The following is a 27,985-nucleotide window of genomic DNA, read 5'->3' as shown; positions in this document are numbered from 1 at the left end:
CACACTCATAAATTCATATTCTCTATAAAGCCCCCACAGTTTAATGTTCGCTTAAGGACTTCAGCATCTACAAGTGCAGGTATGTACTTTTCATGAATCTATTTTATGCTGGCAGTAGTATCTGCCACTCACCTGGTTAAGAATGACCAATAAAATACTCTTCAAATTATAAAAAAAAAAATGTAAAAAGAAAAACAAAAAACGGCATTGTAAATATGCCAAAACAGGCACATGTAATAGTCTTTTAAGCATCGTTAAATTCTGCTCTATTTCATTCATTATGAATAATAATAATTTAAAAAATTGATTGTTCAAGTTTTATTGTTGTAATAATATTATTCTCCCAGGAAGAAACAGTCTGTTTATTTAAAACTCTTGAATCATCTGCTTTTAGCTTGTATAATATATACATATGTAGTTATGAAAGCTAAAATCAGGAACACATACATTGCGAATAAACATAGAATACAACCCTGTGGAACACCATAAAGATATGATTTCTTTAGAATTTGAGAAAAACTAAATATATTCCTCCTTTAAAATGTGCATTAAACCGCTTTAAAACAGTCCCTGAGAGGCCAATGAATGAAACCATGTTTTCCTACTGTCATAATACATGACATTTATATAGCACTTTTCAAAGACTTTAAAGACATGTACAGATTACAAATTGGATGAACATGAAATGTCAACATAAAACAAACCATACACATGACAAAATAAATTAGAGAAATACATAAATCACAGAACACAGGAAAAAAGTTACAATACTTATAATAGATTCATATAATAGGTTCAAGACAGAGGAATGCTGTATACAAGAAAAAAAATAGATGTGTTTTATGGTGGATTTGAACAAAGACAGAGAGTTTGGATGTTGAATTTGTGGAAGGAGAGATTTCCAGAGGTGTGGAGCAAATCTGGAAAAACTCGACCTATTAAATCATCTACTTTGTCAGTTATTGTTTTATTACTATTTATGCTCTGGAACCCGATTATTTAATTTAGTGTAAATGCTGCATTCTGAAGAAAACTGGTCAGAAGTTCAATTACATTTATAACACTCATTATAACTTAAATATAAGACTAATAAGACTATCAAAGATTTGTTTTTAAAAATTATGTTGGAATTCAACAGATAAACAGGACCAGTTCTTGATCTTTCAAAGCAATAGCCAGGTTTTCAAAGGATGGGAAAATAACTAATAAAAAATACCAAACAGTTGAAGTTGAAGAAGTTATCTTGTGGAGCACTTTCACTAATGAGAATAATACCAATTTCTCAACTAACAATTTCCTGCTGTAAGTTTCACTTCTTCTCTCTCTTTTTTATTTTGGTAGCGTGTAACAGTGTGTTGAAGTGTTCCTTAACACTTAACTTGCATAATTTGAGTAGGTATGTATGTATTTTATTAAATACTTTGATGACCTAAGAATAACTCAACCAGTTTGCATTGACGTCCCTGAATATTATGCCTTAGAATGTAATTACCCAGGGATTTTAATAGATTGGTGACACAGTACAATTGTTACAAAATGTTAGTCCTTTTTTCAGAGATGGACCTGAACAAGTGGAGCAGTGAAAGGTATTTTTTACCTTAAAAAGGTATTACCTGTTTATTACTTTTACTACAGACTTGTCCACTAAAACTATCCTTGTGCAATGTGTGTAGTGAGGTGAGAATTGGTCACTCTCTGAATGAAGCTGAGAGACAACATTTGGCCAGAAGGAGAGAGACTGTTCTACAGTGCCTAAAGCAGCATGGCATAACCTGCAGTGAGGTAAATCATATTCATCAACATATAACCTTCAGGGCCAGATTTAAGAAACATGCAAAACCTACAGTGTGTACAAACAAAAGCAGTCTTCTCAAATTTGTGATTGAGTTACTGTGACCTGCCATTTAAATGATCTCACTTTCTCTGCTCATTTTAATTCAGTTCAAGAGCTTATTGTCATTTGCACAATGAGGTAATATTGTCCGGATGACACATTTTGAGACAATTTTCATTTGTGCATCTTTTCTGTTAGAGCTAGAGTCCTTCATTTGTGTTAGTATTAAAAAACATGCAATTTTGCTCATTAGTTTACATTAGCAAATCACAGCAGTGATTTGCATAATCTCCTCCCTTAAAATGTAAATCCATTAAGTCAGGCATACTAAAACATAGGTGACTTCTTGTGGACAAGCAAAAAGGCTTCTGTGTTTTTGTGTGCACAAAATGCATTAGGCCCACTGCAAATCTGAAATAGTAAATCTGAAATACCATGCTACAAAACACTAGGCTGTAGAATGCTATGATGCTGCTATTATTGTCATATAACCCTTTTTCAAAAAATTGAGATGCTGTGTAAAATTTAAATAAAAACAGAATGCAAATCATTCAGACCCTGCAAATAGTTCAAAGACAACATATCAAATGAGAAATGTCATTGTTTTTGATCAATACATGCCCTTTCTGAATTTGATGCCAACAACACATTTTTAAAAAGTTGGTACAGAGGCATCAAAAGACCGGCAAACTTGTATACTGCTAAAAACACCTTATAACTAATTATGTTAATTGTTAACAGGTCATTTACATGATTGTGTATAAAAAGAACATCCCAGAGTCTTTCAGAAGTTAAGATGGGGAGGGGTTCGCCACTCTCTGAAAGGCTGTGCAGGCAAATAGTGCAAGAATTGAAGAATAATATTTCTCAATGTAAGATAGGAAAGAACTCTTGATAACATCATCAAAGGTGCATAATATTATTTAAAAAAAATCAGAGAATCCAGAGAAATCTCTTTATGCAAAAGACAAGGCCAAAAACCAATATTGGATTGACATGATCTTCAGCCCGTCATGCGACGCTGCATTAAAAACAGATACAATTCTTTATTAGCTATCATTGCATGGGATCAGGAACACTTCTGAAAACAATAGTCTTTGAACACAGTTCATTGCTGTACCTACAAATGCAAGTTAGAACTGTACCATGCAAAGAAGAAGCTATATATTGCCACCTTCTCTGGGCCCAAGCTCATTTAGGGTGGACTGAGGCAAAATGGAAAAAGTGTCAGACAAATGAAAATTTGTAATTCTTTTTGAAAATCATGGACACCAGGTTCTCCAGGCTAAACAGGAGAGGGACCATCCGCCTTGTTATCAGTGTCTGTGATGGTATAGGGGTGCATTAGTGCACATGGCATGGGTGACTTGCACATCTGTGATGGCACCATTAATAACGATATATTCAGGCTTCGGAGCAACATGTGCTGCCATGTGCAGTTACCGAACTGTTGAGCAGCTGAAATCATACATCAGGAAGAATGGGAAAACATTTCATTTTCAAAAGTACAGCAACTGGTCTCCTCACTTTCCAAATGCTTACAGAGTGCTGCAACAGAAGAGGTGATGCAACACTGTGGAAACATGCCTCTGTCCCAACTTTTTTTAAATGTGCTACTGGCATCAAATTTAAAATGGACATATATTTTTCATAAAACAATACAATTTCTCAGCTTCAACATTTGATATGTTGTCTTTGTACTATTTTCAGTTAAATGAGGGATTCAAATTATTTGCCCATCATTGTATTCTCATTTTATTTATATTTTGCACAAGATTCCAACTTTTTTTGGAAATGACATTGTAGATAATTACTTATTTGAGTTTTTAAGTTTACTCAGGACTAGATGCACTTTGAACAACTTCATTAGTGTTGCAACACTTTTCAACCTACATCACATTTTAGTAATGCAATAGAAGCACAGCTGTTATTTGTTTCAAGTGTTTATTTTTTGTGTTTGAATGATGCAGGATAAGATGCCTAACATCGCAGTGCTGGGCTCTGGTGGAGGTTTGAGAGCTATGCTTGGACTGCTGGGATCACTGAATCAGCTGAAAGAAGATGGACTGCTGGACTGCATCATGTACCTGTGTGGAGTTTCAGGATCTACCTGGTACTGATACAGAACATCTCAGATATTTCAGTTACTTATTTAGGTCCAGACATTTCCACTAAATAATACTATATTTTAAAGCATAAATATTTAGGCTTTATGAGCTGGTTCATGTGCTTAACGGTGGGTGGTTGATGAATAGAAACCCAAGATGTGCATTCTGACCAAATTTGATATTGACGTATCTGTAAGAGTTAATGAACAAATATCTGGAGAATCATTAGGAAGAGACTAAATGGGCCTAATATTAAAAAATGGACTAAAAATAAAGCGTGACCTTTTACATTTGTCTATGTTAAAGACAACAAATAAGGCTGCAGTCACAGTTACAGTAGGTGGATGCATGACCTTGAACAATTATAGGCACTGTTTAAACCAGGGGTGTCCAATCTTATCTGCAAAGGGCGAGTATTCCTGCTGGTTTCACTCCAGAGAAGCTGGAGCACACCTGATGCCACTGGTTTAATCAGCTGGTCTCAGTCTTCAAATTACTGATCAGGTGATCTGCTTTGTTGGAATGAAAACCTGCAGCCACACTGGCCCTTTGTGGATTAGATTGGGCATCTTGTTCAACAACCAATTGGCCCCTAACATAGTATTCACCCTGGTATGTGTGAAATTTCTTTCTTGCTCTCTCAGCAGCTGTCACACATACCAGCCTCCTGATGGTTGGTCTGTCTCAGCTTCATTGGTAACGTTACAATATCAAGCAAGTAATATGAAATGTCTTTATTGGCATATAAGCAGCTATTTATCATGATACTTTGTGTGGCAAAGACAGGAAATGTTTTTGCATCACAAAGGAGCATGATAAATAGCTACTTTTGATTCAAAACAGGATGTAGGTCATTCCTAAGTAGTAATTCTTAATGATTATGAATTGTTTTTAATGTAACTGAGTACATGCTTAATATTTTAAATAATATAATTAATGAGTTATGAGTATGAAATAATTAAATGATTATTAAAATACTATAATTAATAATTCATTTTCTTCAATTTAAAATAGTCACTGAATGTCCTTAAGTAAATACTTATTATATCAAACTGTACCCTTTATTAATGCATACTTAACTGTTATATAACTTTTTATAGTCATTACCAGACTTTGACATTTGCAACATTTAGTATTATGTTGCTGTGTATCAAGACTTGTGGCGTTTTTAGAAAGTGTTAAGACCTTACACTGGGACATGAGACAAAATGAGGAAATGCAAACCTCTACTGGCTAATTAGGTGAGCTACAACAATACTTGAGAAGATTTTTACTTTACTCTTTGGGATTATTTCCTATCCCCACCCATCAACACAAAGTAGGCCCATAGCACTGACAGAGGCTAGCATATCTCATATAGAGTTTGCTAGCATTACCAAGCATTGTCATGACTTCAGATTGTAGCCAGGTATGCTGTTTATTAAGTGTATTACCTTACTTTGCTCACTATGTGTAGATAATTATAGATGATGACATTATGCTAATGCTGCTTGAAATCATATATATCAATAGAGCGCATTGAGCGTGATCCTTTTCATAGCTAAAATAACAAATTTGATGTTTGCAGTGGATACCATGCTATTGGCTAGTTTATCTATATCATTATGCTTCATTTATCATCTAATCATGGAAAGCAAATATTCTCCAAATACTGCTTTTTATTGGAATTTGGCCAGAGTTAGCATCAAACTCCCATGTCTCTTTTATCCAGCCGAATTACATATTTATATGATTTTAAAGATTTGGCATTTGGTTCATACAGATTTGCTGCTTGTGAGTAGAGCTGGGCGATATGGCCAAAAACGTTATCACGATAAACAAAACTCATATTGTTCGATATCGATACATATCGCGATAAATGTCAATCATTAGTTCTTTCACGTTTGAAGGCTGATTTTGCTCCTGGGTGGTTAATTGTGGTTTTAAACTATCATTTATGGTCGGATCACGACAAACACTCGGCAAACAGTGGAACATTTTTACAAATCTGTCATGGGACAGTGGGAGAAAGTTTCTGAGCTGTTTTTATCAGCTGGAAAAGCTGTAATTTTTGTAATAGTCATAATTTAAGAAAGAAAACAGATTATTTTTAGCTGTCTGGTGACGAGCGGTCGACTATCCAGTTACAAATGCTAAACAAGTGGCCAACAACAGTGCTAAACTCTTTAGTTTCTCAACAACGTCAACTCGGTTCGGTAGGTCACTGCTGTCACTCCTACCACATCCATGTCAGAGCAGATCACAGTATTCAGACACCAGCTAGCGACGGCTGGGTTTCTCTATACTACCGTAGTAGTTTAAGGGGTGAACCGCAGTATATCTGACGCTTGCTGTGTAAAAGCATTATCTGCAGTGTGAATCTCTCACACCAGACAAACAGAGTCTTAAACTGAAAGCGGTGATTTTGTGTCTTGTTTGATCTACCGTATCATCAATTCACCATGTTGTGCCGGAGCGCAGCTTCAATTAGCCAGCTGCTAAAAACAGCTAGCCTGGAAAGCTAACCTACCACTCTTCCGCTCTCCCGCGCCTCACAGCTTCCTACGTTTACTCTCGTTTAAATCAGGGCTGTAACTCACATGAACCCACTTCTTTCTTTCACTTTCGTTGCTTGAGAATGCACTAATACTCAAATATGACAGTTTGGCCCTGTAACACGGCACTGTAGACGTGATTTAACACCACTAAAGTTGTTAGGATGTAAGGAAAGAGGTGAGTTCGCTGTAGGACAGTACAGTTACGTCACTGATCTTGTCACTCACACTCGGTCACAGGAGAACAGATCGCCGGTCGCTCCACTCAAACAGGGAATGTATAACTCCACGTTTCAGATGTTGCTAAAGTATATTTGGTGACCCTTTTTTACTCGTGGCCCCCTCCCTCTTTAATCAAGTCGAAAAACTCGGAAGTGTGCCCTGTCCTAGCGACAGCAGACTAGTGTCGCTTTCCTTGCAGTAGAAAACACCACCGGGGCTTCCGCTAAAACATGGAGGTGTGAGAATGGTGTATTATATCGAACATTTATCGAACCTGTCTTATCGCTCTATCGAGGAAAAGTTATATCGCGATACTTATCGTTATCGTTTTATTGCCCAGCCCTACTTGTGAGCACTCGAGAGTGCCCTGTTTTTCTTTGTAATAAGTTGTAATGAGGTGAATATCACCTCCTGAATAGGCAACCAATTTCAGCCTCGTCTTTTTAGCTTTGCCACATACACAAGAATTTGAATCAGTTGATGAATATTACATAAAACTCTATGAAGATGGTTCATCCAAAGCATTACTTTACTGGGCTCTCTGAATGATAAAGATTACCTACTTTAATCATTGTGTGAAGTTAGCCACTGAAACAGTTAACTTACATAGAGGGTCGTGGGAAGTGGAGGTGCTGAGGGTGCAGCAGCCCTGCCAGATTTCAGGGTGGGTTAACTGCAACTTCTGAAAATGATTTAAAAAAAAGGGCTGAACTTGAAACTAATTGGAATGTAGTAAAGACCCATATCTGCTTGTTTTAGAGTGGAATTTGCTTTGTAGTTATTTATTTTAAAACCAATGTATTTTCATTACAGTGAACCGAATTGCTTTTCTCACCCTCTGCTGGCTGCTTTGGGGACACTTCACTAAAACACATGCAGGTTGTGTGCGAAAGAGGCAAAGTGTGTACAGAACTGTAGGCAGTTTCTGAGCTCAAAATCAGCCTAATATTGTTTTACTTTACATACATACATTTTTTTATCAACTTTATGTCTCCAGCTTGAGTGTGTGGCTGTGTATGTGAATTTGTTACCGCACCTCACATCAGCAATGTGATTGGACGTCACTCAACTCACTTGCACAAAGTTCATCCAAGAGAGAGAGCAGAGAAATCAGGTTGTGTTTCATGTGTCAGTTATGTGTACACAGTGTCGTCTCTCACCATGATATGGCAGTTCATGACGCACTTCGTTGGATGTAAAGTATCAAAATATTCAGCTAAAAAAAGGCATTTTGCATGGCATTACTGTTCACATCATGTATGTACTGCTTAAAATTGAAACATTTTCTCGCATCCGTGTTTACATACCTTTACAGGAGAAAAGGAGCTGACCAGTTAACTTTGTTACCTTATCCTTAAAGGGTAAAGGGGAAAAAACCTGGTAAAAAGATGGTGTAACATATTAAGTGTTAGCCAATTTTTAATTCTTTTTTTCATATGTTACCTGTCCAACACCTCAGTAGTGGTAAAATGTGTGAGGGACAATAGAAACTCATTTTTTCCATCTTACCTTCAGGACTTCCATAAATTTGATTCCCTTTGCATGTGATTATCTCGTCTTTGTGAAGTGCTTCCAAAAGTGCCTCCGATGTTGACTCTTGTTTTAGCTAGTGTTTTTTTTTTTTTTACAGTTCTAAAACCAGCCAATGTAGTTTGCTAACTGGATTCTGCCGTGTTTTCTGAGCTGAGCAAACTGAAATGGGGGTGGAGTAAGGTGGGGTAGGGGAGGGTCTTACAAAATGACTGACAGGAAGTCTAAACACAGACAAGCCCTCCGCTCTGCCCTGCAGTTTTCCAAACAGGGTTTGTCAGGCACATAGTAAACTTGCGCTGATGTCATTTCTAAATCATATAACTTATGTTCTACAAGTTTACTAGGTTTTTTGTACTAGTAGTAAAAGCAATACATCGATGAATGCACTTTAATCACAAAAATAACACAAAACATTTTCCCCATCTGTTCTCTGAAGGTGCATGGCATCATTATATAAAGAGTTAGACTGGTCCACCAAACTGGAGACTGTGAAAGAAAACATTGTCCAAAGGCTTGCTGAAGGCAGTGTCAGTTGGTGGAAGATGGGTCAAAAACTGACAAAATACTATTCAGAAAAAGACAACTTCAGCCTGACAGATGTGTGGTCAGCGCTGATTGTGTCTCACATGGTGAAAGAGGTAAGAATAAATCATAACTACTCATATTTTCACACAAATCCACACAAATGCTGGTTCAATTCAAATTGATGTGATATTTAAAGAGTTCCATTTTTCACTTCTGGCATAAACCCAGAGCTGGTCCTGACCTCCCTGAGGCTCTAATCAAGATTCTGTGATGGCCTCCTGCCATGTAAACCTTTTGCAATTGCTAAACAGTGACACTTCACACCCCAGTGCTCCCACTACAGTTCTCCCTCCTTTAAAACAGTTTGCTCCATCTGTCAGTCTAAGAATAAGTAGATCTGTAGCGCTATTATCAGTTTTATCAGCTACATGTGCCCATTCATGCCCCAAATATAAAATACTCTTTATACTGTTGCATGGCCGAATACTTGATGGTTATTATTTAGAGAGCTGCATCTAGTTAAGCAACATTGTAAATTCAGTATTTAATTAACAGTCAATGTCACCCCATTGCTTTCCATTTTGCTTTAGTTGTAACTATACCTTGACTGAGAGACTAAATAATCATTGTCCTGTTTCAACACAATGTCCGCCTATGAGGAGTGTTTCATTTTGCCCATATACTGGACTGGTTTGGGCTCCACAGAGGCTGCTGCTGCAAAGCGCATGCACACACATATGAACACATGTTTATGCGCAACACAGTTATCTTTTCTGAGCTGCAGTTTCTAAATACTGTTGCCACTGTGTTCATCAGATGTAATAAATAACTGTATTTCACTCTTACTTTTTTGTTAATTGCTGACATTAAATGTGGAGAGAAGAGAACACAAGAGAGACCAGAGGGGGAGGCGGGGCCTTTGTGTAAATTGCGGGGCCCTATGCTTTCACTTAGGACCAGCTCCAGCCTTTTGAGGGCCCTCAGAAGGATTTTTTGGGCCCCCACATTACAAGTTGATTAGTGGCAAACTAATAACAGCGACTACCTAAATTATGCACATTTATAAGTGTGTAATAAGAATTTGTGTATTGCTGATGACGGCCGTACTACTCTGAGAACACCCGATCTCGTCTGATCTGGGAAGCTAAACAAGGTCGGAATGGTTAGTACTTGGATGGGAGACCACCTGGAAATATCAGGTGCTGTTTTTAATTTGGACTGGGGCAGTCATGGGCTGGAGGTTAGGGAACCAGCCTTGTGACGCTTGCGGAAGGTCGCTGGTTCGATCTCCTGAGCCGACAGTATGTGACTGAAGTGCCCTTGAGCAAAGCACCTAACCCCCAACTGCTCCTGTGGATAGGACTGCCCACCGCTCCGAGCAAGTGTGCTCACTGCCCCCTAGTGTGTGTGCATTCACTAATGTGTATGTGGTGTTTCACTGCACGGATGGGTTAAAATGCAGAGGTGAATACTGCATTTCATTATTAGGTAAAGCCAGCACTGCTATTTTTATAGAAAACTTTTCAGTCTGGCGGAAAGACTGAAGTGCTACAGTAAATACAGTTTTTAAGTAAAAAGGAATTACTCAGATTTGTTTGCTAGAATGTAGTTTAGATCTCAAGTATGCTACCTAGCACATTACCTAATCTAAATTTAGGTTCTGTAAATTACAGTTCACACTTCTTTAAATTAAGATGAAACTTGAGCTGGATTAGCTATTACACTAGTTAGCACACCTGCTATACACACTACTAGCATGCAATTTCAAACTGGTTTGCTTCTTTCCTTTAAACACAGCATTTAGTGTGTAGCATTTCAGTTCTGTTCATTAAACTGATGTTTTATTATTATTATCTGTTTTATTAATAATGAAAGGCTAGCTTTCTGAAGCTGTAGTAGGGGTTTCTTTTTTGCGCTGAAATGCCTGCAGTTAATATTCAGACTAAACTAAAATTCTCTACTGAAGACTCAAAACTCAACTCACACCCCAGAGATTCAAGTCATAAACATGAACGACATCCTGTGGTAAGAACATACTTCCAGAAAATGTATCAACTTAATTTAACAGTATTTTTTTTCTGTGGAAAAAAATAATTCCGTAGAAAAAATTTTAGAATATAAATGATTGGTTTCTTACATGTGTGGGGACATGACACAGAAATCTTTTCATGGCAGCTCCTGAAGAACTGGCACACTGTTTAATCTTGAAATTGTCATAATCTCAATACATGAAAAGTGATAGACTGATCTCAATATATTTGCCATTTCAGTCTTTAGTGAAATTACATGTCGTGAACGTTCTGCAGTACAAATCTAACAATACTTTAGTACTAATGTATGTTAGAAGATGTACATGAATACAAATACATATACAGTGGGACATCTAAGAACACATTGAAAATATGGAATTTTTTCAAAAAACAGTTTTAAAATTTTGAAAAATTTAAAACAAAGAAAAGTTAAACTAAGAAAAAATGAAGAAGAAATATGCAAGATTCTGCACTAGTATTAGGTCACTGTTCAAATTTAAGCAAATTTGTGACATTAAGGCTTTTTTTAGTCTTGTCCCCTCTTGCTCAGACGACTCTCAGGTGGATTTAATCTCCTCATCAGAGGCTTTTGCACAAACTTGTGAAGTTCATGCCAGCTTGAGTACATGCTGTGATTAAAGCTAAAGGGGGACTAAATATTAAATACTTAGAAATTGTGAAATTCATGTTAAAATGTCAAATATTGTACTTCACACTCAAGTTGTTGTGCTGATTATGTAATTTCTAATGAAAAAATCTAAATTGCATTACAATAGAAAACAATAAAAAACAAATCTATGTATCCACTGTAACAGTCTGATTTTTCTGCATTTCACAGATTGATGAACACAAAATCACAGAGCAGAGGGGCAACTACACCAATGACCCGTATCCCATTTACACTGTGATTGACAAGCAGTGTAAACATGACCAACTGAATGCAGGTAATTTATTGTGTGTGTGCGTGTGTGTGTGTGTGTGTGTGTGTGTGTGTGTGTGCGGCAAAATGGAAATCTTACAGCAATATTTTTTTTTATAGATCCTTGGTTTGAGATCACTCCAGATGAGTCAGGTTATTCTCTCTCTGGAGCCTTTGTGGATTCCTCCTGTTGGGGAAGTGAGTTTAAGAAAGGAAAGAAAATGAAAGATCAGCCTGAGACTGACATGCTGTACCTACAAGGTAACACAACCCATGATAAAAACATATCAGAATGAATAGGTCACCACAAATCTAGAACACTTGTTCAACAACAATACATTAAGAGTTTTCAAGAATTAGTTTAACTTTAGCACTGAGGAAAAAAAGTATTTCAAATATCATCAGTTAACTAAAAGCCAAACTTGACATAACTGAAAATGATCTCAACCCACATCTGACAATTGGTATTATACACAAAAATATTAGCCACAAAAACTCCTCTCCAAGCTGTTTGCACTACTATGCAGCCTAAATACAACTATCCCTTGTTCTGATTAATACATTTGGATTTTTAATAACATTATAAAAAAATCTGAATATAAACACTTTTAATTTTTTTTTTATAGATTTGTTTCCAGAATGTTGTAATTGTGGATACAAATCTGTACAAATACTTTCACAATAAGTATCAAGTAAGGGGGTTTTCCCATTGTCACAACCTTTGTTTTCTTCATTGTGGGCTGAAACCTTCTCTCTCTCTGTTCTGTAACTTTTCTTATGAGGGCCTTCAGGTCTTCCTGATTTTCTACTATAAGTCTCCATACCAAAGGTCATTGACATTTTGGTATTTGGTACTTTAAAGACAGGTAATAAGTGGGTAATAATATGATAATATTATGGTAAAATGCCGTAATAATAATATACTAGGAAAATATTGGTCACAAGCTGCACTACCCTAAATATGACATATGATAATTTTCTATTCATTAATAACTAATATGTTAAGATGAAGAAAATATGTTGTATAAGGATATATGTGGTGTGGTTTGAGTTTTTAACTAATTTCTTAACCTTTTGCCTTTTGGTTCATATGCATGTTTAGCCCCTTTTTAGGGGTGCTCAAGTCCCAGCACCCTTAAAAATAAGAGTAATACGTTTGTCTCTGATAAGCAAATGTTATGATCCACTTTCTGTCCGCTACTCTTCCCCTGCCCTGCTCTCCCAGAAGCACGCATGCACAGACACTCAGACACAAACACACACACACACACACACACACACACACACACACACACACACACAAGCGTGCACACTAGAGCCAGTAGGCCTATGTGTTGATATTAAAGCCAAGGTGCTATACTAGTACTGTCTGTGTGCTTATCAGCTAATTAATGTTATAGAATGATGAGACAAAAAACTGGGGGGGCTGGTGATGTTGCATTTTTCAGCCCTGATTCTGTGTGTGATTCAGTATGTTTACCTCATCTGCTGCTGGGTAACTACACTCGCCTGTAGGTGGGCCTACATGTTAAAGTAATAGAACAAGCATGGATGATATAATGCTGACTAATTCTTTATATTATTCAATTTTGCTGTAATCGTTACTAAAGAAATTCTATTGCATCAAAAGGAAAATGATCATTTTATTTACGAGTAATTTGAGTTTGTAACATTATTTACCATTTCATACTCAACTAGTTACTGTTACAATTATGAACTTATTATTTAGTTACAACTAGAAAATGAACATGTCATTTAAGGTCAGTGGAACTTGTTACCATTAATAAACAGGTTTATTGCTGCTTTGTTACTACTACGATTGCTGTTAGTGTTACCGTACTGTTACTGTTACAATGACTTATTAATTAGTGAAAACTCCTCAATCATCTTCTTCCAGTTCTGCTTATCTTACTAAATATTCAATATGCAGATTGAACAAGTGTTTCTAACTAGTTTGCCGTCTGAGTGTCATGACGGAATGACTGTCATGACTGAATATTTCAGTTGCAATGTGACTGAATATATGTGAGGCACTGTTAACCCTTTGGAGCCCTTTGGAGTTGAAAAGCATTAAAAATAATATGACAGCAATGTTGACACATTTTATGCTATTCTGTGTATGACTGGACTTATTATTAACAAAGTACTGAACAACAGATCATCAAAATCGAAATTCTTGTGAACGACAGACACATTGGCATGCTCGGGTGACTTACATCGTTGAGAGTCAGGGAGTGAGGTGCTCTTGGTAACAAATTTGGATTCACCAGAACTGAAAGTTCACTTCACACGAAAGCTCTTTTACATATTTCACCTAAAAATAAAAATTGCCTTTAATTCCTGGCAAATCCATTTAAGAATGTTAAAATGTTAAAAGGCTGGGACAAATCACATTGCCTTCAAGTAAACTTTTAGTACTGGCACATCAGAATAAACATTCAATAACAAGGAAAAACAAGAAACAAGAAAAAAAGTGCTAAAATGCGGTGTGCATGTGCTGCTGCAAGTCATCCTGAAATACTCATTTAGAAGTCAGAGATGTGGGGACCAATTTTCACAAGTTTTTCAGACCATGTCGTAAGTCAAGTCATAGTTATACAGTGTCTGTTATACAGTAATCCAAGTCTGTTCATATTTTCTCATTTTTTTTCAAAATTTGTTTATAATTTGCACCTGTCACATTTATTTATTTATTTATTTATTTATTTATGAATGAAAAAAGTGTATTAAAATGTCTAGTAGTGTGTTCTCTGTAGAGGAAACTTAACAGAGCATGTCATTGGACCAGGGGTGCCCAGACTTTTGCTTAATCTGTACCTTGACAGAGGAGTCATCAAAGATTGAACTGAGAACATTTGGACTCTGGGCTTATATAATTGGTGTTGTGACCATCTAAGAGTGTAGTCAGTGGTGAAGAATGTTCAAGACCATGTTTAATCAAGTTTTCTCAGTGCTGTTATTTTACTTTTTTATCTGTTTGGAATTTATACAGGTCTGTGTGGCAGTGCCATCGCAGATATGGAAGAGAACCTTAAGTACCTCTATGAGGCACTAAAACACCTGATTACAGGTATGAACCTCTTTCTGTTTAACAATCTTCTCATTTATTCCCCTTTTACTGAGTCTAAATCTTTTGGTTAAGAGTACAAAATCAGGTTGTGTTGTGCAAAGTTGGAACAAAAAATTTGTTTTTGCATTTTTTTCCGTAACTAGACAAAATAGGAAGCACAGAAAAGACTCGTACACCACTAACACCAGATGTGAAGAACGGTTGCCAAGTGCTCTTAACACTTGTGGAACTGAACCTTTGTGTGTTAAAAAAGGAGGATCCTGCAGTTTACCTCCAAACCTTGCAGGACCTACTGAAAGGTTGTATTCACTAACACACACATGATGGTCTAACTACTTATTCTCTTATCACCAGTTTGAACCACTTACCCTTTTGATCTTTCATTCAAAATATTAACAAAAGTCTAACCTTTATTTAAGGTACAATGATTGAAAGAAAAAAAATAACTAAATCTTGTCATGAAATAAATATTTTTCTTAAATCTAAATGTGTCACAATTTTTGGCACCCCTAGAAATTCTTAAGAGTGAAATCGTAATACATTCCCATTCATATTTTCCATTCAAATTTTATGTTAAAGTTCACCTGAGTGATTAGGGACACAGAAATGATCAGTCATGACTCCTTGTTTCACTGAGGAATACATATGAGATGAAACACAGGCCAAATTCCCTCAGTCATCCATTGTTATGAAAAAGGCCAGAGAATACAGCAAAGATGTAAAACAAAAGGTTGCTGAGCTGCACAAATCAAGAAATGAGAAAATAGCTAAACAACTAGTAATCCACTATTTCCACTATCAAGATATAAATGAAGAAGTTTAAGACAACTGAAAATGTAAAGAATCTGTCAGGAACAGGATGTATGCCTATACTGACCCCACGCACAGTGAGGAGGATGGTTCAAGTGGATGAAGAATCTTGAAGGATCAAAGATGAGGAATTGCAATAATTGCTGAGGTCTTGGGGTCAGAACATCTCCCAAACCACATTCATAAAACACATATATAACCACAATATGGTGATGGATCTGTGATACCGTAGGGCTATTTCTCTTCCAAAGGCCCTGGACAGTTTATTTGGATACATAGAATCACAGACTCAAGGAAATACCAGCAGAAATAAAATCAAAACCTGGCTGCCTCTGGTGGGCCAGAGTTTGGATCTTCCAACAGGATCAATCATTGTACTTCAAATAAGATTTATGTTAATATTTTGTGAATGTTTTCTCCATGTTTACCAGGGGAGCCAATACTTGTGGAGAGCACTTTATATATAAATAAATATACATAAGAGCACTGAGCAGCTTTCTGTAGTGCTTAACAAGGTTGTTGAACACTTGTTTAGAGATCTTGGACCACCTGATTTTTGGGCTAAACTCTCCTAGTATTTTGTGAAATTCATAATGCCACTGATTTTCACAAAAGACCCTTGAACACTAGTAGAAAAACAGCCCCAAAGCATCAATGATCCACCACCATATTTGACAGTGTGTAACAGTGACAGATGGGAACAGATGCTTGCAGACGAGGCTGGAGTTAAGAACTTTAATATGATCCAAAAGTACAGTCGAAAAACGGAAGCAAGAAGTTGAAAACCAGAAATACAAAACAAAGCAAAGGGGCAAGGCAAAAATCAAGGTTGAGAACGAGAAACAGGTCATGCACAAAAAAGGACAAACAGACATCAGAGAAACGCTCAGTATGCTCAACATGGAGACAATACTGCGCAATGAGTCTTTGAAAACAGGCAGTTTATACACATGGGGAAACAGATGTGTTTAATCAGAAGTCCGGTGATGCAGAGCGTTGATAGGTGAATTGGTTGGAGTCCTGGGTCATGTGACAAAGTGAGGGTTTCTGGGAATTGTAGTCTGAGATGGCCATATCAGCTGTAGTTTCAGCCGGGCCAGACGGAGACGTGTCACAGTGGGTTTCAGAAGCTTTTTTTTTATCTCATCTGACCACATCACACCATTGCATTTGTCAATGACATTTTGCAAAAACAAATGTGTCTAGAAAGGCTAATCTGTGCAGTTCTACAACCTCCTGCCTCATTTGAGAGGACAGCTTTCTGGTTCAACCCATATTGATAGATGACAAAGGGATTTTAATTGGGTGCAACCTCGTATTTATACCCCAGGGAAACTGGAAATGGTCACAGACAACAATGAAGTTCCTGGAAACCAGGAGCAATAAAAAGAAAGACTGTTTTTCCCAAAGATGAGATTTTCTTTGGTTTTGTTTAAAATACTTTTACTAAAAAGACTACACTATTCTTATAAACCAACACTTTTGTAGGAATGAATTCTTTTGGATAAATGGTAAGGTATTTCTCCAAAAATTTTTAAGGAAAATTTGAATCATGTGAGGGGTGCCAATAATTCTGGAGTTTGTTGTATATGTTTGTGTGTGTCTCTCTTTATATAAATATGATCAAGCAGGTCAGAGGACTTTACGGCTAGGGAAGCTGAAGACATCAGAAGGGACGATCTCGAAGACAGACTTGAAGGATTTAAACCTGCATGTATGCAATTCTGTCAGTGTCATATTTTCGATGCAGAGACTTGGGGATCGTGAGTAGAACCCTTATACCAATGCATTTTTTAAATATTACACCTCAGACTATTCTGTTGATTAATTTATACTAACTTACAAACCTAATCTTAGCTCCGCATGTGCATTTCCCTGAAACAGATTTATACACTTCATTGCATTTTTTTTGCATATTTTCTTTTTCCAACTACAATAGTGTTTCAGTTAATTAGATCATCCTGTAATGTTGTAATAAAAAAGACATTCCGTTAGTATCAGTTTTGTAGGTGTAATTGCATGTCACTTGTGTAATGTTTGTATGTGATTGTTAATGCAATGATCTAAGCATTTGCACCTCAACCTAGATTTAGACTTGATTTTAGTCGAGATCATTTTCTTTGTGAATCATAACAAAATCATAACCTTCATGACATCTGTAAGCGCATATTTCAAGTGTATCAAGTGTGCAGGAAAACTATTATAATGAAGTGCTGTAATAACAATTTAGTAATACAATATTGTACTGTAATCTGATAAAACAGCTTTTACACATTTTCAGAAGTCTACTGGTAACTGTACTGAGAGTAATTCACTACAAACATCTCAGCTGTGGGAAGCTTTTCAGTTATTATAGTCAAAAGGCAGAATATATTAGAAATCTGGAGTCAAACATATTTTGTTTTATTTAACCTTATTTTGTCAGGAATTTTGAATGCTATCGTGAAAGCCATAGAGAAAATGACACACTGGATCTGGGGTACGACTTATGACTACCTCTACAAAATGAAAGGTGAGAAACTATGTTAACTACAATAAAGGGTTATACACAACCAAAAAAGTAAAAAAAGTGTAAAAAAAAAAAACAAAAATCAAAATATATATTATACACATATTTTTCAAAAAACAATACAATTTCTCAGTTTCAACATTTCATATGTACCGTTTTCAATTAAATACAGGGTTTAAATTATTTGCACATCATTGAATTCTGTTTTTATTTACATTTTGCACAGCGTCCCAACTTTTTTGGAAACTGGGTTGTAGAAACAGAGGTACACAGGGGACAATAAGGAGGGAGGTTTGGCACATACAAGAAGGATACTGCACATACTAGACAAGTACGCCAAACAAGAAGTAACAACAAGTAAAGAAGTGGCACCAAACAGTACAGGTGCCTGGCAGTGAGGAATTAGGTAGATGGCAGTAATAACATTGCATTATGAATATACAGTGTAGCCAGATGTAGTACTATGTGCAGAAATAATACAATATAAAACTCTACTTGTGGCTTAATACTGTATACAGTAAACAATTGAATAAGACGAGATGCAATATACAGGTGCATCTAAAAAAATTGGAATATTAAACTGGAATGAATTGTATATTTATTACACATAAAATAACATATTTCAAGCATTTTTGTTTTAATGTTGATCAGTATGGCTCACAGCTCATGAAAATCAGAAATCCAGTATCTCAAATTATTATAATATTTCATTGAGATTTGGAATAAATTACTATTCAAGCAATATAAATACTGTGTATGTTTCAGTCTTGTTTAGCACACACAACCACAAACATGGGGAAGACTGTTGACAGTTTTCCAGAAGATGATCATCAAGATCCTCCACAAGGAGGAGAAGCCATGGAAGGTCATTGCTGAAATGGCTGGCTATTCGCAGAGTGTTGTTTCAAAGCATATTAATGGAAAGTTCACTGGAAGGAGAAATGTGGTAGACAAAGGTGCATGAGTAACAGGGCCGACCACAGCCTTGAGATAATTGTCAAAAAATAGCTGATTCGCAAACTTGGGAGGGCTTCACAAGGAGTGGACTGAGGCTGATGTCAGCGCATCAAGAGTCACCATACACAGATGTCTCCAGGAAAGGGGTTACAACTGCTGCATTCCTAATATCAAGCCCCTCCTGAAACAGAGACAATATCAGAAGCATATTACTCAGGCTAAGGACAAAAAGAACTGAACTGTTGCTCAGTGGTTCAAAGTCCTTTTTTCCGATGAAAGTAAGTTTACATTTTCTTTAGAAATCGAGGTCCTAGAGTCTGGAGGAAGAGTGCAGAGGCACAGAATCCAAGGTATTTGAAGTCCAATGTGAAGCTTCTGCAGTCTGTGGTGTTGGTCCACTGTATTTTATCAAGTCCAAAATCAACACAGCCATCTACTAGGGGTTTTTAGAGCACGTCATGCTTCTATCTGCTGTCAAGCTTTATGGAGATGCTGATTTCCTTTTCCAGCAGGACTCAGCACCTGCCCACAGTGCCAAAACTACTACCAAATGGTTTGCTGACCATGATATCACTGTGTTTGACTGGCCAGCCAACTCTCTGGAACTGAACCCTAGTATTGTCAGGAGGAAGAAGTTGGACGTTTCTGTATTGTAAATCCTGTTCTGCTTGATCTTATGAAAGTTGAATGTTTTAATAATTTGAGATACTGGATTTGCGATTTTAATAAGATATAAGCCATACTGATCAAAATGAAAACAACATACTTGAAACTTGTCACTTTACGTGTAATGATTATAAGATATGAGAGTTTACCATTTTTTAAGTAAATTATGAACAAAATGAAATTTTTCAATATTTAAATGAACAATATTTTAATTTTTTGAGATACAGTTAATCAGTGTTAGCTGATTGGTATCTGGCCTGGTATGCCTTGGGGAAAGAAGCTGTTCCTGAGGTGGGTGGTGTATTCAGTGATGATTCGGACGTGTTTACTCGAGGGAAGATGGAATAATGGGGCGTGAATTGGGTGGAAGGCATCTGAGATGATAAACTGAGCCCTCACCCAACACTGGGGTGTATAAATGTCCAGAACTTGTGGAAGGTCAGTGTCTATGATTCTGGAAGCAGTTCTGACAGTTTCTTGTAGGAGTCTGAGATCCTGGGCAGTCAAGAAAAGAGGAGTGGAAAATCATAATAATTAATAGATTAACAGAATAATCTAATGAACCCATATGACAGCTTTAATATAATTAAGATGTATTGCTTGACTGTGTCTACAGTGGAAGGTGTCCATCCCAGTGTCCTTCACTCAGAGAAGAGAGAATATGAAGATGCTGGACTGTTACTCAACTCACCCTATTTCTCAGTGCTGAGAAAAGAACGCGACATCGACCTCATCATTTCCCTTGACTACAGTTCAGGAAATCCCTTTGAGGTACGTTAAACACACACACACACACACACGCACACACACACACACACACGCACACACACACACACACACACACACACACACACACACACACAGTGAAAGCATAATTTTGTGTAATCTTGGTCATTTAGCATTGGGAATGTGATGCCATGACACAGTGTTGTATGAGTGATCTGCCCTGTGGAAGGGTTAGTTGGTTTATGCTGGTTCAGAATAGTTTAACGAATCTTTCTTTCTTACCTGTGTTCCTTGATTTTGGCTGAACTGCAGCCTTCACACTTACTAAATATATTTGCAGAGCTGACTAGAATGAGAATATACATAACTATCATATCAAACATCAGAGCAAAATCAAAGAAAGCAGAGATAAAATTCGGAGTGAGATATTAACCAGTGGTGTAAAAATTAAGAGCAAGAGTACTGTTACTGTAGTGATGATTTAAAAAAGTATTAGTAGAGAAAATTACTCAGGGAAGAGTCAATAGGTAGTTTATTGGAAAACTACTAGAGTAATTGAGTTCGTTTTTTGTTTATCTGCCATCACAAACTGAAAATATTTCTTTTTTGCGATCAACTTTTTTTGCGATCAACTTTCAACAGATACGTAGCTTACATTGTTATTCAGTGTAAACCAACATGAATAAGTACAACAAACTGAAAACATTTCTGAGTTGACTTGGGTACATCACTGACAAATTGTCTAGGGCCTAACTTATTTATTCTAGTCCTGACAGTAACCAGGGCACATTCTCCCTCCATGTTGCGATTTAGCGTGAAGCATGAGCCTAAGTAAAAGTGTATGCCTAAATCTAGTTTGAAACCCCCACCAAAGGCCAAGTCACCTGCTGCTGAGTCTCTAAGTCACCTGGAAAGTGTTGGGGCCAGTTCAAGCCTTGCGTCCGTGGTCAACCAGTTCAAGACGTGTCCATGATAGCATTCAGGTTTTATTAGTCAATTGAATAGGTGTTCTGGAAAAAAATCCAAAATATATGCAATAGGAGTCCACAAAAGGGGAATGAGAGCATAAGAGAGAGAAAGAGAGACATGTCCGTGGGTCCACCGCTCACCGTTCAAACAAAAAACAGTTTTCCGCTGTTCCTTCCTTCTGGCTGAGCCTCCTTAACAATTAATAAAGGCATACATGAAGTGGTTGGTAATTTTTTTTTTTTACTTTAGCAATGATACATTAGACGTTTTAATAGTGACCACTGAGGATGAATTAATCTTACAGTTTAGCAGTTTGTAATGTGCACATCTTGAGCTTATCACTGCCTTTTCTACCTGGCTAGGTTTCTTTATATTTGAATAAAGAAATATAGTCTTTGTTATGAGTCTATTCGTCAATACTGTAGCCAAATTGTAAACTTTGTTCTTCAACAGAGAGTTCTTCCCAACTTTCTTACTTTTACTTAAGTAATAATTAAAACGACTACTTTTACTTCTACTTGAGTAATTATTATTTTAAAGTAGCAGTTCTTTGAATGTACTTTGAATTTGAATAACAGATATTTAAAAGGTGTGGATTTGTAAAAGCAGGGTCTGATACTTTGACAGAGTTGAGGATGCCTATTTCCAAAGCCAAGTATAAAATGTCAACCTGAGTTAAAGAAAAAAGTTCCATCGTCCAAATATATAAATTGGAAAAAACAGGTTCTTTGCTTGTTGTGCCGTTATCCTTTGACTTTCGCCTTTAAGTTTGCTGCTGTTTTCTATCTTCATGCACATTTCAGCTGTCCAATTTTAATTTGTCATTTTTAGTGACACTTTATTTTTAGTGGTCCTTTTTAGATGAAACAAACACTCAGTGGATTCTCAGTTACATGCCAAAAACATATGAGGGTTAGGATTAGGTTTTGGGTTGAGGTTAAGGCTAGGGTTAGGATTAGGGCCAGGGTTAGTATTAGGTTTTCATTAAGGTTGGGTAAGGTTAGGTTTTGGGTAATGGAAGTAACATATTAAAAATACATCTGCTTAATGTAAGTAATGTATCAACAGAACATCTACAAGATCTTTACTTCATAGCATTCAAATGCTTCACTACTCCTACTTCACTGATATGTTGTTGATGTGTTACTGATAATCTGTTTAATAATCATCTACAAAGGACCACTCTAAATAAAGTATTACCAAAGTGTGTTACTGCTGTGAACATTTTAAAAATTAAAGTATTGAAGTGCTTAAAAATGCTTTATTAATAACGAACTCAATTAAGAGTAAAATCAATATAATTTCATTCTACTCAAAGAAGCTTCATTACAATGAAAAATGTACAGAGGTATTGTAACGAGAGGAAATGTGAAATGTGAGGAAATGAGGAAATGTGAGGAAATGAGGAAATGTGCTGTTTTTCAAATGATAGATTTGAGGTGAAGCAAGATATTCTGTAACTTCACAAAGATGTAGCTAGCTAATTCACTGACATAGATGAGGAAATATTTTAGTGTTTACTATAAAATTATTTACTGTGTGTCATTTTGTCCTTGGACAGTGGTGTGCTAAGGGTATATGTTTCAATTCGATTATTTCTAGCTGTCTGGTGACGAGTGGTAGGCTATCCCATTACAAATGCTAAACAAGTGGCCAACAACAGTGCTAAACTGTTTAGTTTTTCAGCAACGTCAGCTTAGTACGAACAGCAAACATTAGCTGGTTCAGTACGTCAGTGATGGATCACACCGCTCGGAAGTGCACCCTCACCTGGCGACAGCAGAGTAATGTTGCTTTCCTTTCAGTAGAAAATGCCACCAGGGCTTTCGCTAGAATGTGGAAGTGTGAGAATGGTGTATTATATCGCAATAATTATTGTTATCATTTTATCACCTAGGCCTAGATTCAATTTGTCTGTTAACTGTCAAGTTGAGGAGATGTGTTATAGAACTTACTGAGGTGAAATACTCACAGTGTAGGTCTATCTTTCCTTAGCACTTGTGACTGTTGTTGATTGTTCAATCATCTTCAAAGGCAAAGTCTATGAATAATAAGCCTTATTGTGTAATAATCCTCTGATTTTAAGGGGTTAAGCTACATACCAGTACTAAGATTACAGTGGGTAATTAAGCAAGCTGTCAGTAAAAGAGTTAATGAACAATGCAGAGAAAAAACAAAAAACCAAAAACAAAAGAAAAACCAAATTGGTCACTTGCTGACAACAGTAAAAATAGTTTTAGGGCAGTTCAACCTAAAATTGTTGTTCATGTAGAATTAAGCACTCATTTTATTAAACTAAAATAAATACTTTGAATAAAACAATGCAAAGCAAAATTTTATTTTAGGTGAACAAAAGAAATATTTTACATCAGTTCAGTCCCGACCAACACTTCACATCAATTTCTGTCATTGAAACTTTTTAAAGTAAACAAGTCATTCCTGGGTTGACCAGCAAAAACATGTTCTTGTTTTCATACGATTATATCAGAGTGTGTTTGTAGGAGTTAGAAGTAAAAAGAGAATTGCTTTTTTTCTTTTTTGCAGACGGTGCTTCGTGCTGCTGAAATGTGCAAAGCCCTTCACATTCCTTTCCCTGAAGTTTCTCTACCTGCTGAAGATACAGAAACACAGGACTTTTATGTGTTTAGAGGATACAGCAAAGCTCCAACTGTGATCCACATGCCTCTTTTCAATGCTGTTAACTGCAAAGGTAACTACAGCAAACTAAAACATTCTTGTATATTACTGGTTTCACTGTAATGTTAGTTTACTGTACTGTATAGATTGTGAAGTCTCCGAAATGCAGCAGTGCTCTAAACAGTAAATGTCTGTTTCCTCAGGAGAAATTGAGAAGTGGGAGAAAATATATCAGACATTTAACATGAGCTACGATCATAAAAGGATCACAGATCTTCTGGAGAAAGCAGGATTGAACATCAAAAACAACAAAGACAAACTGCTCAAGGAGATTCAAAATGTCATAGACGGGAAGAACACTTCCAAGCTTGGATAAATCTAATCAGTAAAGAAAAATCACACATCAAAAACATCTAAATCCTTCAAAAATGATCCAAATATCAGTCTTTATTTAGTCAGTAAGCTCTTTTCATGTATTCATGTAAAGAATATCAGCTTTGGGTGCTTTTGTCTATTGTTTTGACTGTCTCACTGGGATTGAAATCTGAAAAATCAAAAGTGTGGAATGTGTCTTTCTTGTTTGCCTTTGAGATGTTTAAAAATTGGAATTTATAAACAAACAAAAATGACTAAAAATAACTCAAAATAATTTTATATTGAGCAAAAAGAGTTTGTTTTTCTTTCTCAAGTTTCTTTTTTTTTCTCAATATCTGAGTGTTCTTTGTCTTTACATAAGGTGAGTACACCATATGTCTGGGGTTGTGTTTGAATTGACTTTTCACATTTACTTTATGCCTGGCTTATATCTGCTTCACAATTGTTCTTGACAGGTACTGTACAACATTTAAAATCTATTATTAAAAATCTGTTAGAAAGCAACAGTAAAGTCTTTACTAAATGCATAATGTTCATTAGAAAGTAATGTGAATTCATATGGAGTCTTGTTAAAAGATAATCCATTACCTTCCATCCACATCAATTTACTAAAAATATGATCCACTTTACAATAAGTAACACAAAATGATCTTCTAATAAGCATCAGTTAAGCAGTGTTAACATGGTACTAAATGGTGATGAAACCAGCTTATTGAGTTCACATTGTTCATTGTTCTATTCAGACTGTTTGAATTATTGTAATGCATTGTTACTGTTGTCTTTTCCAATAAACTCGTCCAGTCCTTGTACCTGACCTCTGTGCAATTAGCATTCACTGTTATAAAACACAGTTACTTCCCAAAACACTTGACGATAACTAGCTGTGGTAGAACACTGGATGGTTGGTGAATGAAAAGAAAACGGGGGATAACAGTGACAAACTGCGCTCCAAGGCCTCTCTATCTCTTGGTAATGACACTGTAACTATGGCAACAAATTCTGACAATCTTCATTTAAATTGATTCAAATTCAATTGTGGCTGCACAATTACACAAGTCCTTCCCCAGTACAGGAGGCACAAACAGTATGTATCACATAGCACACATGTGCACTAATATTTAGTTACTTTGCTCTAATTATTAAAGATAATGTTGGAGAAGAAGTTTTCTGCACAATGCACCTTTCAGAGAAATGAACAGCACTAGAATCCATTCATTCTATCGTGTGGTAATGTGTACGTGAATGCCCTCACATGGATGGTGCTGCTTTGAGATAATAAATGATGAAGGTTCAATCCTGTGCCAGAAATTCCAGAGTGACCCACCCCTATCAAACCATACTACAACATTACAATAGCATCCCAGTGGTGTGTATTATTAAACTGTGTTCCACACTCTCATTAGTCTCATCACAATAAACCTACATCCTCTGAAGCCAGAAAAAAGCAGCTCTGTCACACTAATTGAACCAGCCACCAGCGCCACACATCATATAAGAAGGCTCTTGTGCTGCTTGGTGGAAAATACTGTAGTCTCTCAATAAAAGAGTCATTTACCCAAATTAACCCAAAGCTGTGTTTGAAATAGCTTACTATGTACTGCTCACACACTGTAAATACTTAAAGTACATACTTTAGTATACTGAACGAGTAATGCAAATGCATAAGAAGGATTCAGCAAATATAATTCACTGTATTTGTAAATATACTAATTATATAATGGAATTATACTAATTATGTGCGTGAACAGCAGTAAAGATTTAGTATTACAAGCATGTATTTAGCACAGTTTTAATTTATTTTTAGAGTGCAGCACAGACTAGTATACTTAAATTATATCATAAGAGTGGCAAAAATAACACATGACCAGTATACTTAGTATTGCTAAAGCACGAGTGATGCAGTGGTGCAGTGGGTAGCAGCAAGAAGGGCCTGGGTTCGATTCCCCGGCCAGGCGACCAATTGGACATACTAAATTGTCCCTAGGTGTGAGTGTGTGAGTGAATGTACATGTCTGTGTGTCTGCCCTGTGATGGACTTGTGACCTGTCCAGGGTGTAGCCTGCCTTCCACCCAGTGACGGCTGGGATAGGCTCCAGCTCCCCCTGTGACCCAGAAGGATAAGTAGCTTAGAAGGTGTGTGTATATAAAACTTTGTTAGCACTGCTTTAGTATACTTTTTTCACAAGGGATTCCTAGTAGATTAGATAGATTCAACTTTATTGTCATTGCTCAGTACAAGTACAAGGCAACGAAATGCAGTTAGCATCTACCAGAAGTGCAAATAGTAGCAATAGTGCAAAACGGACAGTGCAAATGTGCAATAACAGGCATAAATATGGCGTGTCTATGAAATATATAACTATAAGAACAATATAAAAACAATTATAAATATATCTATGAATGATATATAGATGTATATATACACACACATAATACTATAAATAATATATATATATACTGTATGTTATGTACTGTTAGAGTAAGCAGTTATGTGTTGTATTCTATATTCAGTGAACAGTCTGTTGTATGGAAATGCAAGGGATAATAATCATATTAAATAAATATTGTGTGCAACATACAAGTATGAGTATTAGTGGAGTGGTGTGATGGTGTGATTAGTGGAGTTCAGCAGGGTGATGATGGAGGAAAAGAAGCTGGACCTGAGCTGACTGGTTCTGGTCCAAATACTTCTGTATCTCCTTCCAGGTGGGAAGAGGTTAAACAGTGTGTGGCTGGGGTGGGAGGAATCCTTGATGATGCTGCGTGCTCTGTGCACACAGCGCTGCTGGTGGATGTCTCTGATGGCAGGGAGCCGTGTGCCAGTGATGTGCTCAGCAGTCCTCACCACTTTTTGGAGGGCCTTCCTGTCAGCCACAGTGGAGCTGCTGTATCACACTGTCAGTTGGTCAGTAAGCTTTTAATGGTGCAGCAGTAGAAGTTCCTTCTTTAGTCTCCTCAGAAAGTAGAGGCGCTGCTTTGCCTTCTCAAGCGTGAGGTATTGAGTGTCCATGAAAGATCTTTGGAGATGTTTACTCCCAGGAACTTGAAGCTGGAGACACGCTCTACCTCAGAACCGTTGATTCGGACAGGAGAGTGTGTGCAGCTTTTGTTTTTCCGATAGTCCACAATGAGCCCCTTGGTTTTGTCTGTGTTGAGGGAGAGGTTGTTGGCGGTACTCCAGGCAGCTAGGTGCTGGATCTCCTCCCTGTAGGCCGATTCATCATTGTCACTGATGTGGTCAACCACTGTGGTATCGTCTGCAAATTTAATAATTTTTGTTGTATGCAGAGGAACACAGTCATAGGTAAACAGGGAGAAGAGCAGAGGACTCAGCACACAGCATTGTGGAACACCGGTGTTCGGGGTCAGGGTGGAGGACATATGACTGCCCAATCTCACAGACTGGGGTCTGCTTTTTAGAAAGTCCAAGATCCAATTACACAGGGCTGTGCTGATTCCCAGATCACTGAGCTTGGTGACCAGCCTGGTGGGGATGACTGTATTGAAAGCGGAGCTGAAGTCAATGAACAGCATCCGAATGTATGTGTTTGGATTTACCAG

General features: G+C 36.9%; 2 protein-coding genes across 5 annotated transcripts in view; one reads left to right on the top strand and one right to left on the bottom strand.

Annotated features, from left to right (window-relative positions):
• The window catches only part of LOC118806041 (cytosolic phospholipase A2 gamma-like), a 36,896-nt gene extending 28,561 nt beyond the window's left edge, over nt 1–8,335 (bottom strand). The window contains exons 1-2 of one of the 2 annotated variants that reach the window (XM_036567307.1): nt 8,208–8,335; nt 8,006–8,075 (exon numbers count right to left, since the gene is read on the bottom strand). In XM_036567307.1, the coding sequence (XP_036423200.1) occupies nt 8,006–8,075; nt 8,208–8,222 (85 nt within the window). In that variant the 5' untranslated portion in view covers nt 8,223–8,335. Of the gene's footprint in view, nt 1–8,005; nt 8,076–8,207 lie in introns of those variants that run through there. The other variant, XM_036567308.1, reaches the window with a different exon arrangement.
• On the top strand, nt 29–25,238 carry LOC118806044 (cytosolic phospholipase A2 zeta-like). Of its 3 annotated transcripts, none has more exons than XM_036567312.1 (15): nt 29–79; nt 1,342–1,396; nt 1,556–1,586; nt 1,674–1,782; nt 3,805–3,947; nt 8,668–8,869; nt 11,625–11,730; nt 11,826–11,966; nt 14,698–14,775; nt 14,919–15,074; nt 17,217–17,348; nt 18,011–18,097; nt 20,334–20,488; nt 23,957–24,122; nt 24,253–25,238. In XM_036567312.1, the coding sequence occupies exons 3-15, from the start codon at nt 1,558–1,560 to the stop codon at nt 24,423–24,425; spliced, it is 1,677 nt and encodes a 558-aa protein (XP_036423205.1). In that variant the 5' UTR covers nt 29–79; nt 1,342–1,396; nt 1,556–1,557; the 3' UTR covers nt 24,426–25,238. The 3 variants fall into 3 exon arrangements, with proteins under 3 accessions (XP_036423205.1, XP_036423206.1, XP_036423207.1); XM_036567313.1 differs by having other exon boundaries at nt 63–79; nt 1,544–1,586; XM_036567314.1 differs by lacking the exon at nt 1,342–1,396 and having other exon boundaries at nt 63–79.
• Nucleotides 25,239–27,985: the final 2,747 nt, after the last annotated feature.

This window comes from Colossoma macropomum, unplaced genomic scaffold (assembly GCF_904425465.1).
Source record: "Colossoma macropomum unplaced genomic scaffold, Colossoma_macropomum, whole genome shotgun sequence".
NCBI classification, from domain to species: domain Eukaryota; kingdom Metazoa; phylum Chordata; class Actinopteri; order Characiformes; family Serrasalmidae; genus Colossoma; species Colossoma macropomum.
The sequence above is the reverse complement of the archived record's forward strand: the minus strand, read 5'-3'. Positions and strand labels throughout refer to the sequence as shown.